General features: G+C 33.4%; 2 protein-coding genes across 14 annotated transcripts; both read right to left on the reverse strand.

Moving 5' to 3' along the window:
• Positions 1 to 2,689: 2,689 nt before the first annotated feature.
• LOC146938507 (uncharacterized) lies at positions 2,690 to 4,204 on the reverse strand. Its single transcript, XM_085752443.1, has 2 exons — positions 3,715 to 4,204; positions 2,690 to 2,899 (listed from the first exon to the last, which is right to left on the reverse strand). Exons 1-2 carry the CDS (start codon positions 4,060 to 4,062, stop codon positions 2,834 to 2,836), a joined length of 414 nt encoding a protein of 137 aa, XP_085608569.1. The 5' UTR covers positions 4,063 to 4,204; the 3' UTR covers positions 2,690 to 2,833.
• Positions 4,205 to 5,691: 1,487 nt separating this feature from the next.
• On the reverse strand, positions 5,692 to 13,824 carry LOC146938508 (meiosis-specific protein ASY1-like). 13 transcript variants are annotated; one of them, XM_085752441.1, is made up of 10 exons: positions 13,428 to 13,824; positions 9,145 to 9,232; positions 8,914 to 9,018; positions 8,747 to 8,795; positions 8,623 to 8,664; positions 7,404 to 8,076; positions 6,922 to 7,073; positions 6,509 to 6,610; positions 6,153 to 6,403; positions 5,692 to 6,035 (listed from the first exon to the last, which is right to left on the reverse strand). In XM_085752441.1, the coding sequence occupies exons 2-6, from the start codon at positions 9,220 to 9,222 to the stop codon at positions 7,937 to 7,939; spliced, it is 414 nt and encodes a 137-aa protein (XP_085608567.1). In that variant the 5' UTR covers positions 9,223 to 9,232; positions 13,428 to 13,824; the 3' UTR covers positions 5,692 to 6,035; positions 6,153 to 6,403; positions 6,509 to 6,610; positions 6,922 to 7,073; positions 7,404 to 7,936. The 13 variants fall into 13 exon arrangements, with proteins under 13 accessions (XP_085608567.1, XP_085608559.1, XP_085608568.1 ...); XM_085752433.1 differs by having other exon boundaries at positions 9,103 to 9,232; XM_085752442.1 differs by lacking the exon at positions 6,922 to 7,073.
• Positions 13,825 to 14,860: the final 1,036 nt, after the last annotated feature.

Genomic DNA, 14,860 nt, shown 5'->3' on the forward strand with positions numbered 1-14,860 from the left:
TTTATTCCACAAAATTACATGTCTAAATGTCACAACTTTATACCAAAATCTCAAGGTCAACATCACATTAAAACTTCACAAAATTCTTCAAAAAGAGTGAACTAAAAGCAAGACAAAAACACACATACTCTTGGAGTGAATTTTGGCATGAAACCACATCCCAAAGGATAGGCTTACAGGGCCAAGATTACTACAAGAAAGAGTTTACAAAGACCTAGGCAATTTTTAAACAAGAATGCACGTAAAAATTAACACAAATGCATTAATGAGAACACAACACATTTCCACATATTTTGATCAAGATTTATCATGCAAAAGCTACTAATAGTCATCAAGAATTCACAATAGTAACAAGAAAAACAAACGTGCGTTTTTTTGGAATTTTTTAGCGTTAAAATTACATGCGTGGGGGTGAAAATAGCAAAAAACAAGGAAAACGCCCAGGAAAGGGGGGTTCACGTAGCAATCAGTAAGAAATAAAGGAAAAAGAACAGTTGGGCTTGGGTTACTGGAATGGGCATGGGTTAATGGAGTGAAAAAACGGGTCAAACCCATGGGTCAAGGATATGGGTTGAATGAAATTAGCACAACAACACGTGAGCACAGAAAAGGAAAAAAAAACAGTTCCCTCTTCTTCTTCTTCCTTGCGATCCTCCCTCTTCAAAATCCAATGAGAATTCCGGCCAACCAGCGCCTCCGGCGTGGTGGCCGGAAGGGTTTTCAAAGCCTTTTCGAAGAACAACAATAGTTTTCTAATCCTCTTCCGTCCTTTTTTAAAAGTTCAGATTTGAAATTGGGAGATGAGGAAGCAAGAACCGTTTTTAGGCTCCTTGATTCAGAATTTTTGCAGCAAGAACGAAATCAAGAAAGCATGGAACAGCGAAGGTACAGTGCTTACCTGGTTCCGCGTCTCAGTATTGAAGCTTCTTGCCGCGGCTTTTCTCGAATTCGCGTACGGTTCCGGTGTCGTTACAGCTCCGATTTGCTCCTTCCTTTTGCTCCTTTCCGATCTGCTCCAACTTCGTTCTCCTTTTGATGCGCGTGTTTCAGTTCTGATCCGGTATTTCTAACGCCGTTAGTATTGGAATTGGTTGCGTGAAAACCTTGTGTTGAAATCAAAAATGGATTATGCGAAAATTGGAGTTTGGGTGATGTTGGATTTGATTAAGAATTGCTGGAATTTTTGGTTGAATTTGAGAGGTTGACGGTGGAGGAATGTGGTGGTTATGGGGTTTGAATGATGAAGATGATGGTGGTTTGTGGTGGTGGAAGTTGGTTAGGGATGAGAGAGAGGGTGGTTAGAGTTTGTTAGGGTGGTTTCGGTGGTGGTTGAAGGTGGAAGAGGGAGTTAGTTAGGGTGGTGGAAGTTTGTTAGGGATGAGGGAAAGTTAGTTAGAGGAGAGGGAAAATTGGGAGAAAATAAATTATGAATTTTTTGTGATTTTTGTGGAGTTTTTTGTGAAATGAAAAATTGTGAACCTTGACCATGACTTTGACCCATTTATAGGTGATGTGGTAAGCCTTGGACCAATGAGACAATGCCATGTGTACTTGGACTCTAACAAACTTTGACTTTGACTTAAAAAAGGATTAAAATGCAAATAACAAAAGTACGAGGACCAAAATGAAAATTAAAACTAAAATTGAATTGAAAAAGTAAATTGAAAATTAACGTAAAGCGAGACGATTAAAAACAACAAAACAGATTAAAATGAATCAGAAATTTTATGTGAAATGACCAAAACGCCCCTAGGGACTAAAACGACTAAAAATGACTCAGATGCAAATTTTAAAATGGATTTTTAACAGGGAATTAAAGCAAGAATTTATACAAGCAACTTAAAAGACTCAGAGACAAATTTTAGGATTTAAACAGTGACTTGACACTTGAAATGACCAAAATGCCCCTAGGGGCAAAACTGACTCAAAATGACTCCAACTGCAATTTTAGAATGGATTTTGACATAGAATTGAAATGAAGACTTATTCAAACTATTTGAAAGGACTCAAACAAAGTTTAAAAGACTGAAAGAAGTTTTTGACATAGGAAATGACTAAAATACCCTTGCATGTGAATTTTGCAGATAACATTGAAATAAAATGCCGAGAAGGATGCAATTGATCAGAGACAGTTCAAATGACGCAAGAAAAGAAAAATTGACTAGTATTTTTAGGTCCAAAATTAGGGTATAACAATACCCAGTCAAAACGGGGAAAACCCGTCAAATTGGGTTTGGTTCGGGTGGGTAACCACGGGTATGGGTTTTGTTCCCATGCCTAATTTTAGGGTTGCAACTCCTAATTTGCTGCTTTTCCACATGTGAGACATTGGATGCTTTGACTTGGTACCTCTTTTATTTACGAAAACTAGTTGTCAACCCGTGCTTCGAACGGGGTGGATTGCTTTTTTTTTTCTTCGGATAATTTTGTTGGCAATCACATTTGTTAATGCTTAAAAGTGAACTGATTGCGAACATAGATATTACATGCTTATAAATATAAAAAGTCATGATCCATAACATACCAAATCCTAGATAGGTCTACCATAAAAGAAACCAAAACAGAAGTTATACAACATAGATTTTAAAGTAGTTGTGTTTGATGGATTAAAAAGTTAAATTTCCAAAACCATCATCTTCAATCCCAAAAGTAAGCACCACCTTTCATTGTTTAATGGCCGCGGATGTGTCTGACATACATCTTGGTTGGTGGATCTTCTAAATCAAAGATCAACTTGTCATCCTCTTGTAAGTCGCGGTCTCTGACGAAGTCTGACCATTCACCACCCAAAGATTTCTCGGCATTTCCCCTGCCAGCAGTTGTTACCTTGCAATTATATGTCTTGTGTGTCTCCACATCCTCTAAAGTCATCCTTAGATACTTCCTCTTCAAGACTCTTCTGGATATTTGATTAGGAAAATGTTGTATGAAATCAAAAATGAAAGTGTAAATGCACATAGATAGCTTGAGCAGAAACTACTTCTTTAAGGCTGATGCTATGAGACGCTAAAATATTACGCTACTATATTACAGTTATAACATCATCTAAATTTAATATAAGAGAGGATATGTGGTATGTTATCTCTTTTCAATTTTATGGGTTGAATTATCTTTTTTCGGAAAATTTTGTTATAGATGAATAGATTATTACAGGCAAACACAGATTTGTTAATATGCTTAAAAGCAAACTAATCCCAAACAAAGATATTATATGCATATAAACATAAAAAACCATGAACCATCAACTTAGATAGAATGCTTCAACATAATTTTTTGAGGGAAAAAGACTTCCTTGAGACCAATGCTATGCCACGCTAATATATTACAGTTATAATAGCACCTAAACCAAATCTAACAAAGGATATGTGGTATATTATACATATATATTTATCTTTTTTCAATTGCTTTTTTCTTTTCTCTTTTTGAGCCCTTTCATTTGCTACATTGCTCTGCATTTTCTGAAAATCACCAAGTTTGCATTTTTTTTTCCTTCTTCTTCCTACTTTATACTAATTTTTGGGTATAAAAATATATGGGACAAAATCAGAATAATGGAGACCATTTTTTTTGCTACTTGAATAACTGAAAAGAAAGTGGATAGAGGTAAGCTTCCCAATATTCATTCGTGTGTTATTTGTTACTCTTAATAGATGGAAATATTTATTTGATAATAGAAGATGATATTCGATTTATTAAAAATAGATTTTTGCTTACCAAGACTTGGGGTCTTTCAATGGAAGTCAAAGCTGCTGTGACATTCTTCTCAAAGTGATGATAATCCATGCCGCCAGTTTCTTGCACGTTGTCGACAACACCTGTATTCACCTGAATTACATTTCCAGCTCCTACCTCATCCTCATTGTTCACTTGTTCAATCTCAGCTTCATTGTCTGAAATAATCTCAATAGGTTCCTCTTTAACTTGCACGGGGAAAACATTTGGAATGTGAATTGCTCCCAGTTGTGTCAACTTATATATATTCTTCTCGCCCTTGTAGTCGAGCCTAATCTTGGTTGGAACCAAAAACCCAAACTCCTTAGCAATTCTGATTCCACTACCCATGTACACCCCTGTCTCATCCGTGCCAAAATGTGTGACATAGTCTATCCCTTCATCAGAAAGAAGCAATCCAGGAGCATTGATATTGATCTCTCTGCGATGTTCATTGTAGTACTGGTTTGGAATACGGACCCTACCCTACATTGACATAAAAAATACGTTGTTCAGCATAATTAAAGATCAAAATCATTAATTAAATATTGCACAAACAATTCAAGAAACATGGTCAAATTTATTTCACAAGCATCTCTTGAGCGATAAAAAGAATTATGGAACAATATACGTAATTTTTTCATAAATAGGATCGTAATTAGGCATGGCAATGGGGCGGGGTGGGGACGAGTTTTATATTCCCCGTCCCCATACCCGATTCTCATATACTTACCCATTACCCTACCCATACCCAACGGGGATGAGAAATTGAACGCCATCCCCGTCCCCGATGGGTTCAGGTATCCCCGCCCCATCCCCATCCCCGCAATGAATAACATGGGTTCGGGGTAGTTTTTATAGCACGGTAATTATCAAACAAAACAACATGGCATATCAACATAAAATAATTTTTTGTATTCGGGACGGGTTTGGGTATGGGTTCGGGGTGGGTACCTGTATACCCGTTACCCGTCCCATACCCGTGTTTTGAAATCGGGGAAAACCCAAACCCATGCCCAAACCCAGTCAAAACGGGGAAAACCCGTCAAATTGGGTTTGGTTCGGGCGGGTAACCACAGATATGGGTTTTGTTTAGCGTTTCAAAATATTTTTGAAAAGGATAGTAATTAATCATTCAAAATATTAGCCTTGAGAATGTTGCTAATCTTAAGCAACAATATGGATTGAACAAAACTGCAAATGAAGTGATCATTGTCTTAGAGGCATAAGTACATTAAAAAGTGAATTAAGAGGAAGAAAGGAATGACAAGTTAAGAGATTTTGAAACTTCAATACCACTTTCCTTTAAGATAGATAACAAACGATATTTTGTTTTGTTTCTCAACCACCTTTACATTATTGTTTACTTTGCAATTAGATTATCATTCAAGCTCTTCATGTATTGTAATTTGATTGTTTATATAGTACATACAATGGTTTCATGCAAATGTTACCGCATTTCATTTCAGGATGTTTCTTTACAACATCTGGAGGTTTGAGCAGTTTTGAGCACCCACTGAATAAATTGAAGCTTGTACAAAGGGTTGACAGTCCTAGACAAGTATGTGGTGCAACTTTCAAGGTGGATGCAGAGGCTAAGAAGGAATCAACTGGCATGCCAAGGGTTGGCAGTGCTGCTAACTGGTCTAATAATATCCGATTGCAACTCCATTTATTTGAACTAAGACTTTTATATTTATAGCTGGATTGAATTTTCAAGTTTTGATTATCTAATCTTACGATATAGAAAAACCAAACCTTTGAGAATGACTTCACCACAAAATCAATTTTGCGAACCATGAATATCATAATATTCTATATCATGATTTTTGAGACATCAATTGAGAGAGCAAGCATATTTGAAATGGAAAATATAACGAAATTGTGATGAATAGCTGCCTTTTTTTGTTATCATCTTTAATAAATTGAAATTCTGGAAATTTGCAAGTTATATACCTACTATTTGACTATGATGTTATATATTGACATAACAAATTTCTTACCATGATAACCAATCTGACTTCAAATTATATACATGACAACATAACTGATTTTGTTACTACTATGCAAAAATAATTTATTCCAGTTAATATGAAATAAAAAATAATCCTAGGGTCAAATTCAAAGCACAAAACTTGTAATAAAAAATTATATGAAATAAAAAAATTGGTACATATATCTAAACTTAATATCAGGACGCAAATGATTGTGCCATCGCACTCTACACTGCTTGCCAACCCTTCCTTCTAACTTCTCAGCTATTTGAACCCATTTTCTTTCACTGCCAGAAGTTGGTCTACTCCACTCTCAACATGATACAGTGGCTGATAATGATAATCATAGTATACTACAAAACTCAACCAACAATTTTAAAGAAAACAATATTGCAAGATTGAAAAATTTGAGCTAAAAAGTGAACCTTGAAGCAAGAGTTCTGATACCTGTTTTGCCAATTAGTGGTATAGAAAATTGGATAGAGACTCAAATTGCCTAAGCTATAAAGAACCATTAAATTAATGACATCAATCCAGCCATTAGAACCCCCATCATTTGAATTTTTCCCAGCAAGGTCTCGAAATCTCAAATTCCCTGCATCGGCTAACAGTGCATATATGTGGCCTTTTCCAATCACACCTACCACCCTTTTACAGTTATTCACAGCCTTTCTCTGCTTCAGAGACCATGCAAGATACTGCAGAACAGACAAAAAATACTATTGTTTACTTGAGTTGTAGGACTTGTCACATGCAAAAGGATACTGCGATGCAATTTTTGAGTGAGAGGAAGAAAAACTTACAGTATCTCGTTCATGTATAAGAGGTGGCAATAAGGATGGATATGAAAAACTGAGCTGCTCATAAGGCTGAAGTGTAGCATCATCTGAACTTGCTTTCTGAAACTAAAACCAAGATTTGGCTCTTTAGTTTTTCAAATAACTACTACTAAAGCAAACTGTTGCATAGATTATATGCGAATCATAGATATTTATGCATCTCCTTAGTTGAGAGTTTTATATATAATATACATATAAACACTTTGAGTACATTCATTCATGGTGTTTGATAAGTTTACACTTGATCGACCACCTTGAGTTTGAGTTGAAAAATGGAAAATGGACAACCAAACATTAGAAGTATCCAAGAGCAATGATCATCCCTTCAACAAAAAAAAACAATGAATTGTTGTGGTATAAGGAAATGGATCAAGTACCCTAAGTGCAAGTCATGTAGCCCTTAAAAGTGTTGAAAATGAATGAAGCGGTTGAGATTGAAAGGTAGGGAGTAGAACTCTTCATTCCTGCTATCGGCTCTAAAGGTTTTAAACTTAGCCCATCATGGCATTCCTCTATCTTTGGCATTTTCCTAAGAAAAGGGAAACACCAGTGTTAAAGAGGTTTCTCATTGAATTTTTGTTGGTGTGAGTTGCAAAAATTATAGCCCTACAAAAGCTGAAAAAACAAAAACAACAATTGTTGCGGCATGACTACACCTTCAATTTAAAACTTGTCATAAACTATTTATTTTTTGGTACCTTTTGCTACAACAAACATAGTAATGTATGATATTAACAAACAGGTAGAAAGCACCATGATGCTCTAGAAATAGGAAATCACACCGTTATAAAACTTGGTTCATAATTCAAAACTAAAAAATAAAGGCTGCAATGAAAGTATTAAGGAAATAATAGCTTACAAATTATTGAGGAGTTTCTTAACGGCCACAAGGTTCCTGTTGATAAGTTGACCTCGATAGACAACTTCATAACCACCTTCTCCAATAATAATGTCTTTTGCAAACCTATTGGTTGCAAGTTCAAGGCCCCTTAACGTAAACCAGTGGCCCTAACCAAGGTGAGAGAATTCAGGCAGACCAGATCACGGTGATGACGCGGATATAGGATGTGACGAAGACCTATAAGCCGATATACTCCTAAAACCGCCGCTATCTTCACCTGACTGAGAGCCATTCAGATCTTTCTCTAAACGATTAAATGAGCCTGATTGACTACTATTATCTCCATTCTTTGTTTGAATCAAAACCTTTCGAGAATCGCCGTCACTAAACTTATCACTCGAGCTCATAAAGGAACAATTTTGCGGATGATTATTCGATGAAACTTGATCGACACTAATTTCTTTGATCTCTTCTGAAATAGATAGAATATGGCCAAGAGGAAGCATGCCACCCTTGCCTCTTCTAGACCTCTTTCTTAAAGCAAGAAATATTTATAGCACCACAAGGATGATTATAATGAACAAACCAACCACTATTCCCATTAATACCCATGCTTTCAATCCAAAAACATTTGTTTTCTTTGACAACCCTGAATTTAGATCAGATGCCATTTTGTTGTTGTCAAATAAATCTGCAAATATCGGAGTTGAAAAATTAGAAGGCACTTTGATACATACAACAAAAAGTTATGACACCAAACTTCTCAACCAAGCAAATTTACACAAACAATCAGATCAAAACACAATTTCTAAGTATACATTAAGATTTTTGCGATTATGCACACACAGAGGTTTGAGAAACTTAATCATACATCCGGCCATTCAAAAATTTCAGTAACAAAATATATTATCAATGCTGCTATATAAAAAGTAAGTAAAACATGATAGTCACAAACAAACAGAAGTTCATTTCCAGATAACAAAAGAGGGAGATAAATGGTTTGAACAAAAACTGCATTATGGTCAGAAATTCACCTTCCAACTAATCAAGCATAAATGAATCATATAAAAAGTAAAAATCACCAAGTATATTTTATTTTCTGAGATCAAAATAACTCTATTGTGACTTGGTCAATTTATCATATTATATACATACATACATAAATACATACATACATACATACATACATACAAACACAAAAACAATTTTATGTTCGAGAGGAAAGAGCCTAGTTTACCTTCACCAATCTTGCCATTATCTTCCTGTTCTTGTTGTTTCTCTGTCATTGTTAACTTGTTAAAATAATATACTGGAGAATATTAAATAAAGTGTGCAGCAATAAGTAAAATAATCCTAATCACCTATGGGTGCAACAATATATTGATCCCCTTGGCCTTGAGTATGATCAACCTGAAAATTGTAAAATCTCAAATTATAGTAACACATTTACCTTAGTGGTTCATGTCTTTCAGTTACAATCACAAAAATCTTTACAACAATGACTATATCAAGCAACATCCTCACTTACCTCACTGTCAGTATCATAATAATCATTATTCTGCATTTCATCATCACTCATATCATCTTGGAGTCCCTCATTGTCATCCTCACAAGGGTCCAGCACACTCTTCACCTATAAAATGCAAGAAGATATCGTCGGCAAAAACATTAGAAAAATATTTAATACTTGGCTTTGAGCAGGATATCCTTCAAATACCCTCAGAGCTAACACAAAATGCTTGTTGTTTACATTCCCAACCTCCATTTTCAGTGGATTTTTCACCCAAGGATGATTTGCTTCTTCTTCACTGCAGCCCCCTGAAGAAAGGAGGCCCATAATCCGATGGCTGCATGACAGACAAGTATAAAATGTGAATTTGCCCTTATATGATTCAACACAGTGGAATAATAGAATGTTGAAATGCTAACCAATTGCATAACAAAGCACATGGTCATTTTGTATCGATGGTGTTTTAACCATTTCCCTACTTAAACAACAACCTAGTCGAAAATGCATTTCAAGTCTAAAGTCTAGAGCCTAAACAGTTCAGCAATCCATATGAGAGCTAAATAATTGCAATGAAATTAAGAACTCTGAAGAAACCACTAAACATATCATAAAGCAAACATAAGTTAGCACTATTCTCTCTACACAAATATTTTTTTAAATTGATTTAAGGTTATCCCCTCACTACTACAAAATTGAGAAAATATAGCGCCTCTTTAATAGCACTTTTATCACTAAAGCGCTATAAATCAAAACACTGAGGCTTTAGCTAGCGCTTTTATAAAAAAGCGCTATCTTTGATATTTAGTTCATATAGCGTTTTATTTAAAAAGCGCCACTTTAGATTCAATAAAATTAATAAATATTAAAAAAAGAAAAAAAATTTCTCTTAGATAGCGCTTATTATAGGAAGTGCTATTTTTGGATCAACTATTAAATAGCGCTTTTAAAGCGCTATGGTTGGTTTGAGTTTAATAGCGTTTATAGTTTAAGAAAAGCGCTATATATCAATTGATTTTACATAGCCGAGTGGTATAATGTACGACCAGTTAGCTTGTTGTCACCAGTTTGAATCTCTGGGCAGGCCTTTTCAGTTTTTATTTACATTAATTTTTTTTGAGTGAATTTACATTAAATTTAGTCACCAATTTATATTCTCTGGGTAGTATTTTTTTTCAAAAAAAAAAAACTAAAAGCCTACTTTTTATACTTCGGTTTTTTTCATTTATTTATTAAAAATAAATGCTTTATATATTAACTAAAAGTGCTAGTATTTTGGATCCTCAACAAAAAAAAAATCAACTATAAAACGTTTTTTTTTCTTTCAGTTTGAATCTCTGGGCAGGCCTTTCCAGTTTTTTATTTACATGAATTTTTTTTTTGAGTGAATTTACATTAACTTTAGTCACCAATTTATATTCTCTGAGTAGTATTTTTTTTCAAAAAAAAATAATAATAATAAAATCCTACTTTTTATACTTTGGTTTTTTTCATTTATTTATTAAAAATAAATGCTTTATATATTAACTAAAAGTGCTAGTATTTTGGATCCTCAACAAAAAAAAAAACAAAATCAACTATGAAACGTATTGTTACATTAAATTTAGTCACCAATTTATATTCTCTGGGTCAACAAAAAAAAAACAAAATCAACTATGAAACGTATTGTTACATTAAATTTAGTCACCAATTTATATTCTCTGGGTAGTATTTTTTTTTCAAAAAAAAAAAAAACTAAAAGCCTACTTTTTATACTTTGGTTTTTTTTCATTTATTTATTAAAAATAAATGCTTTATATATTAACTAAAAGTGCTAGTATTTTGGATCCTCAACAAAAAAAACAAAATCAACTATAAAACGTATTGTTTTTTTTTTAAGATAAGTTCAAACCTCTTTTCCTCAAAACCTTCACAGATCGTGCAACTCTCATTCCATAACCACGTTTCTCTGATTCTTTCATTCATCACCATCAATCGTCTCCTCAGATTCATTCCAAAACCACGACCGCTCATGAGATCTTACGGGCACCACCTCTATCTCAATCTTCTTTACAGTTCATCATCTCGCTGTTTCTGTTCGAGTTCCAACTTTCTCAATACTCGATTCTTCATTCCAGGTATCATCTTCATTCTTTCCTTACATTTCCTTTGTCAATTTCACTCAATTACTCTTCAATTTTTCATGTTGTTGTTTTAGGGTTCACACTAAAATTAAGGTCACAGTGTTAGTATTTAGGATGAATTTGACAACAGGAGATTGAATTTGTTCTGTGAAACTGAATGTGGTTTTTGCTGTGAAATTGAATTTCTGTTGCGAAACTTAATTTGGGCTTTTATGTTTGCTTATTTCATTGACTGTTTGTGTTTGCTCATTTCATTGATTGTTTAATTTAAATAGGAAATTCATATTATTTTTGTTGATTGATATTTGGATAAGAAAACATCAAGTATCCATATTGTTTGTAAAAATACATAACAAAGTAGAGAAGCAAAATACATAAATCTTACTTACTAAGTGATGATATGATATGTGAATAATTATTGTCTGAAAAGTGAAAATTGTGTGATAGTTTTTACTTAGTTGGTAATAGTTTCTATTGGATGTGACAAGCTAGATATTAAGAAGATGTAGCTTGATGTTAAGTCCACTATAACTAAGAAAATTCTGCATATTTGAATTGATTAATTATGAGGAAATTGAATATTGAAAGTTGTGATACATATAGTGTGAGGAAGAGCCATGTTAAGGAAAATCTTATGATGTCATCTATTATATTTGTGCTTCAAGGTATAGAATACGGGGTTGGTACTTAATTGTTGTTACGCTAATACAGTTGTAGTAAACTGGATATAACAAATGTGGATTTAGGGATATTTTTTTAGAAGTTCCTTGCTGAAAAGTGACCATAATGCTTATTATTAGGAAAGCCCAATGCACCAAACACACAATTCAGTATAAACTATTGTTGTAGGGGACATTTGTGTAGGTGATATCAGGTGTTAATAATATAACATAACCACTTTAAAAATTTTGTGTATAAATATAAATAATTTTATTGATACAATTACTTATTTTATTTTTTGTAGTTTCCTCGTAAAGAAAATGGTATAGATTGCGAGTACTTTGTGATGAGGCTTATGAAAGAGATTCTCATTTGAAATCTAAATGAGATTTCAAAGCTGGTAGGTTATTTTTATATTAAAGTATAATATTTGTATATAATTAGTTTTATTAAGTAACATGGTTATTTTTGATGTTATAATATGCAGTACATTGATGGTTTTAAGTGTTTGACATACTCGAAAGATAAACTAATAGAAATCCAAGAAGAATGGTGTCAGTTCATGATCAGCCTAAGAGTTATATGATATATTTTTGGTAAAGTGAGTTTCATGTTTCTAAATATATTTGCTAGAAGTGGTAGTGGTTTTTAATCTACATTATAATTTTGCTTTAATTTGTACTCATGAGTAGTACTTTGAATTTTCCTCTAATCTAATATAATATAATATAGTGTTATTGCTTATTGCTTAATGATTTTTTCTGCTATATGTTCAGGTGGAGGAAAGTTAACGAAATTTGGAAACGAATAATGATTTGCCATCTTGTTTTCGATAAAAATGTTGAGACGACCAAGAAGATAGATGAAGAGTACTGCACGCTACCATATAGAAGATTCTGATTTTTATGTTAACTAATTAGTTGTAACTTAGAGATATCCATGTTACCAAATTAGTCTTTTTTTTTTGTTGAGAAGATGTTACCAAATTAGTGGCTATACATTTCTAACTTTAATGCTATATATACATACATTTTATGATATATCTAAGTTTTATTTGATAAATAATAGTCTCGATTATAATGTGTCAAAAATATATATATTTTCCTTATATTTTTTTTAATATTTATATATATATATATATATATATATATATATATATATATATTACTTTAAATTAATAAAAAATGCTATCGGTAAAAAAAAGAAGCCTGGCAAAAAAAAAAATTATGCATTTCCTAGCGCTTTTTTTTTCTGTATAAAGCGCTATCTAAACCTAGTGTTACAAAGCGTTTTAAAACAAAAAGCGCTATTTTTAACCCCTTTTAGTTGGCGTTTGTTTTTGAAAGCGCTATCTAAGGAGAACCTTTGCTAGCGCTTTTTAACATAAAGCGCTATATAAACCCTGCTTTAGATAGCGCTTTATATAGGGGAAAAAGCGCTATATTACCTTTACCAGCGCCATTTACAGTAGCGCTTCAAAAGCGCTATCTAAAGCCAAAAAAAAGTGCTATATAAGCCCATTTTTGTAGTAGTGCCTGTAGTTGTAGCCCTATTATGTGACATATCAAATTCATTTATTCTTCAAATTATCAATCTAAATATCAATAACACATTTCAATTGAAATGCATTTAAAGGGAATAAAATATATAAAACAGTTTAAGCTAATTTTCTCTATATGCATAAACCCATATTCATCTATCAATTTTTAGCTAAATGTTTTATCAACAATCAGAGCCGTATAGGAAACTCACCTAAAGAATCACTTCCATTGATGCCAAAAGCTTCAAGAACACACAATTATCTTCCTCCTTCAAGGATCCTTTTGCACTTCTCTAACCTTCAAATTCGTTTCCTAGCAGCCCAAACAACATGTTTGAATAAAAGGGATTTACATGCAAGCTATTCATTACATGAATTTTGAAGAAGGATGAATTTAGGGAAAAGGGTTTGGTGGTTCTGCTGAGACAAATCAGAGGAGAGGGAAGAGTTCTTGACTTATCTTTAGTTTCTCCTTAGTTTAGTTGGAAGAATTGAAGGAATGGGTACCTCATGCAAGCTTGATTGAGGTTAAAAATGGGGGTTTTGTGGTGTTGGAGAGTGGAAAGGATGAGTCCGCGTGAGAAGGAAATAAAGGAAGAAGGAGTTCTCATTTCTCTCTCTTCATACCACTCCATATATATAGGGGAAAGGCAGCATTTACTAATTTACCAAAATACCCCCATAAGGGCAAAATGGTTTTTGGTGTTGGAGAGTGGAAAGGATGAGTCCGCGTGAGAAGGAAATAAAGGAAGAAGGAGTTCTCATTTCTCTCTCTTCATACCACTCCATATATATAGGGGAAAGGCAGCATTTACTAATTTACCAAAATACCCCCATAAGGGCAAAATGGTAATTTCCACGGACATTTATTTTCATATTAGGTATAGATGCTTGGAATGGAGTTGGTAGACTCACATTAGTACTCCAATGCATGCCTTACATGGACCCGTTGGATTTAAGCTTAGGATCTATGACACGGAAAAATCAACGGTTGAAAAGAAAGTGAAATAGGGAGAGTGTGCGAGAAAGATGGATAAAAGGGTGCAGCATTACTGTTTGATATACAAGCCTTCTCAATATTTATTTTCTTTCTCATTTTCTTTCTTCTTTGTTTCATTGTTTTCATTTTCTTTATCTACTTCTTCTATTGTTGAGTGATTCAAAGATTTCACCTTTTAGTTCTCTCGTTATATTCTAAGTGTTTGAAAAAAATGCAATGTAACCTTAATGGTGTGTGTTTTCTAAACTCTATAGTTAGTAGCATTTGAAAAATCACGTAAAAATTAGGGATGTAACATTTCACTCTCACCGCCAAACAGGGGCGGATCCAGACATTTGATATTAGTGTGGCAAAAAAAAAAAAAACTATGAAGCAAAATATATTACTATATATACTAAAGAGATGAGATTTTTTCATCTAAAACTATTTTATGTTAATATTTTAAAAAACATTAAAAAAGGGTACAACTATTGTTGAACCATGTACAAGAACATTAAAAAATTAAAAAACCATGTACAAGAACATTAAAAAAAAATAGCATTTGAAAAATCACGTAAAAATTAGGGATGTAACATTTCACTCTCACCGCCAAACAGGGGCGGATCCAGACATTTGATATTAGTGTGGCAAAAAAAAAAAAACTAT

This window comes from Medicago sativa, chromosome 3, assembly GCF_051527215.1.
Source record: "Medicago sativa cultivar Bolivia chromosome 3, Bolivia_mono, whole genome shotgun sequence".
NCBI lineage: Eukaryota > Viridiplantae > Streptophyta > Magnoliopsida > Fabales > Fabaceae > Medicago > Medicago sativa.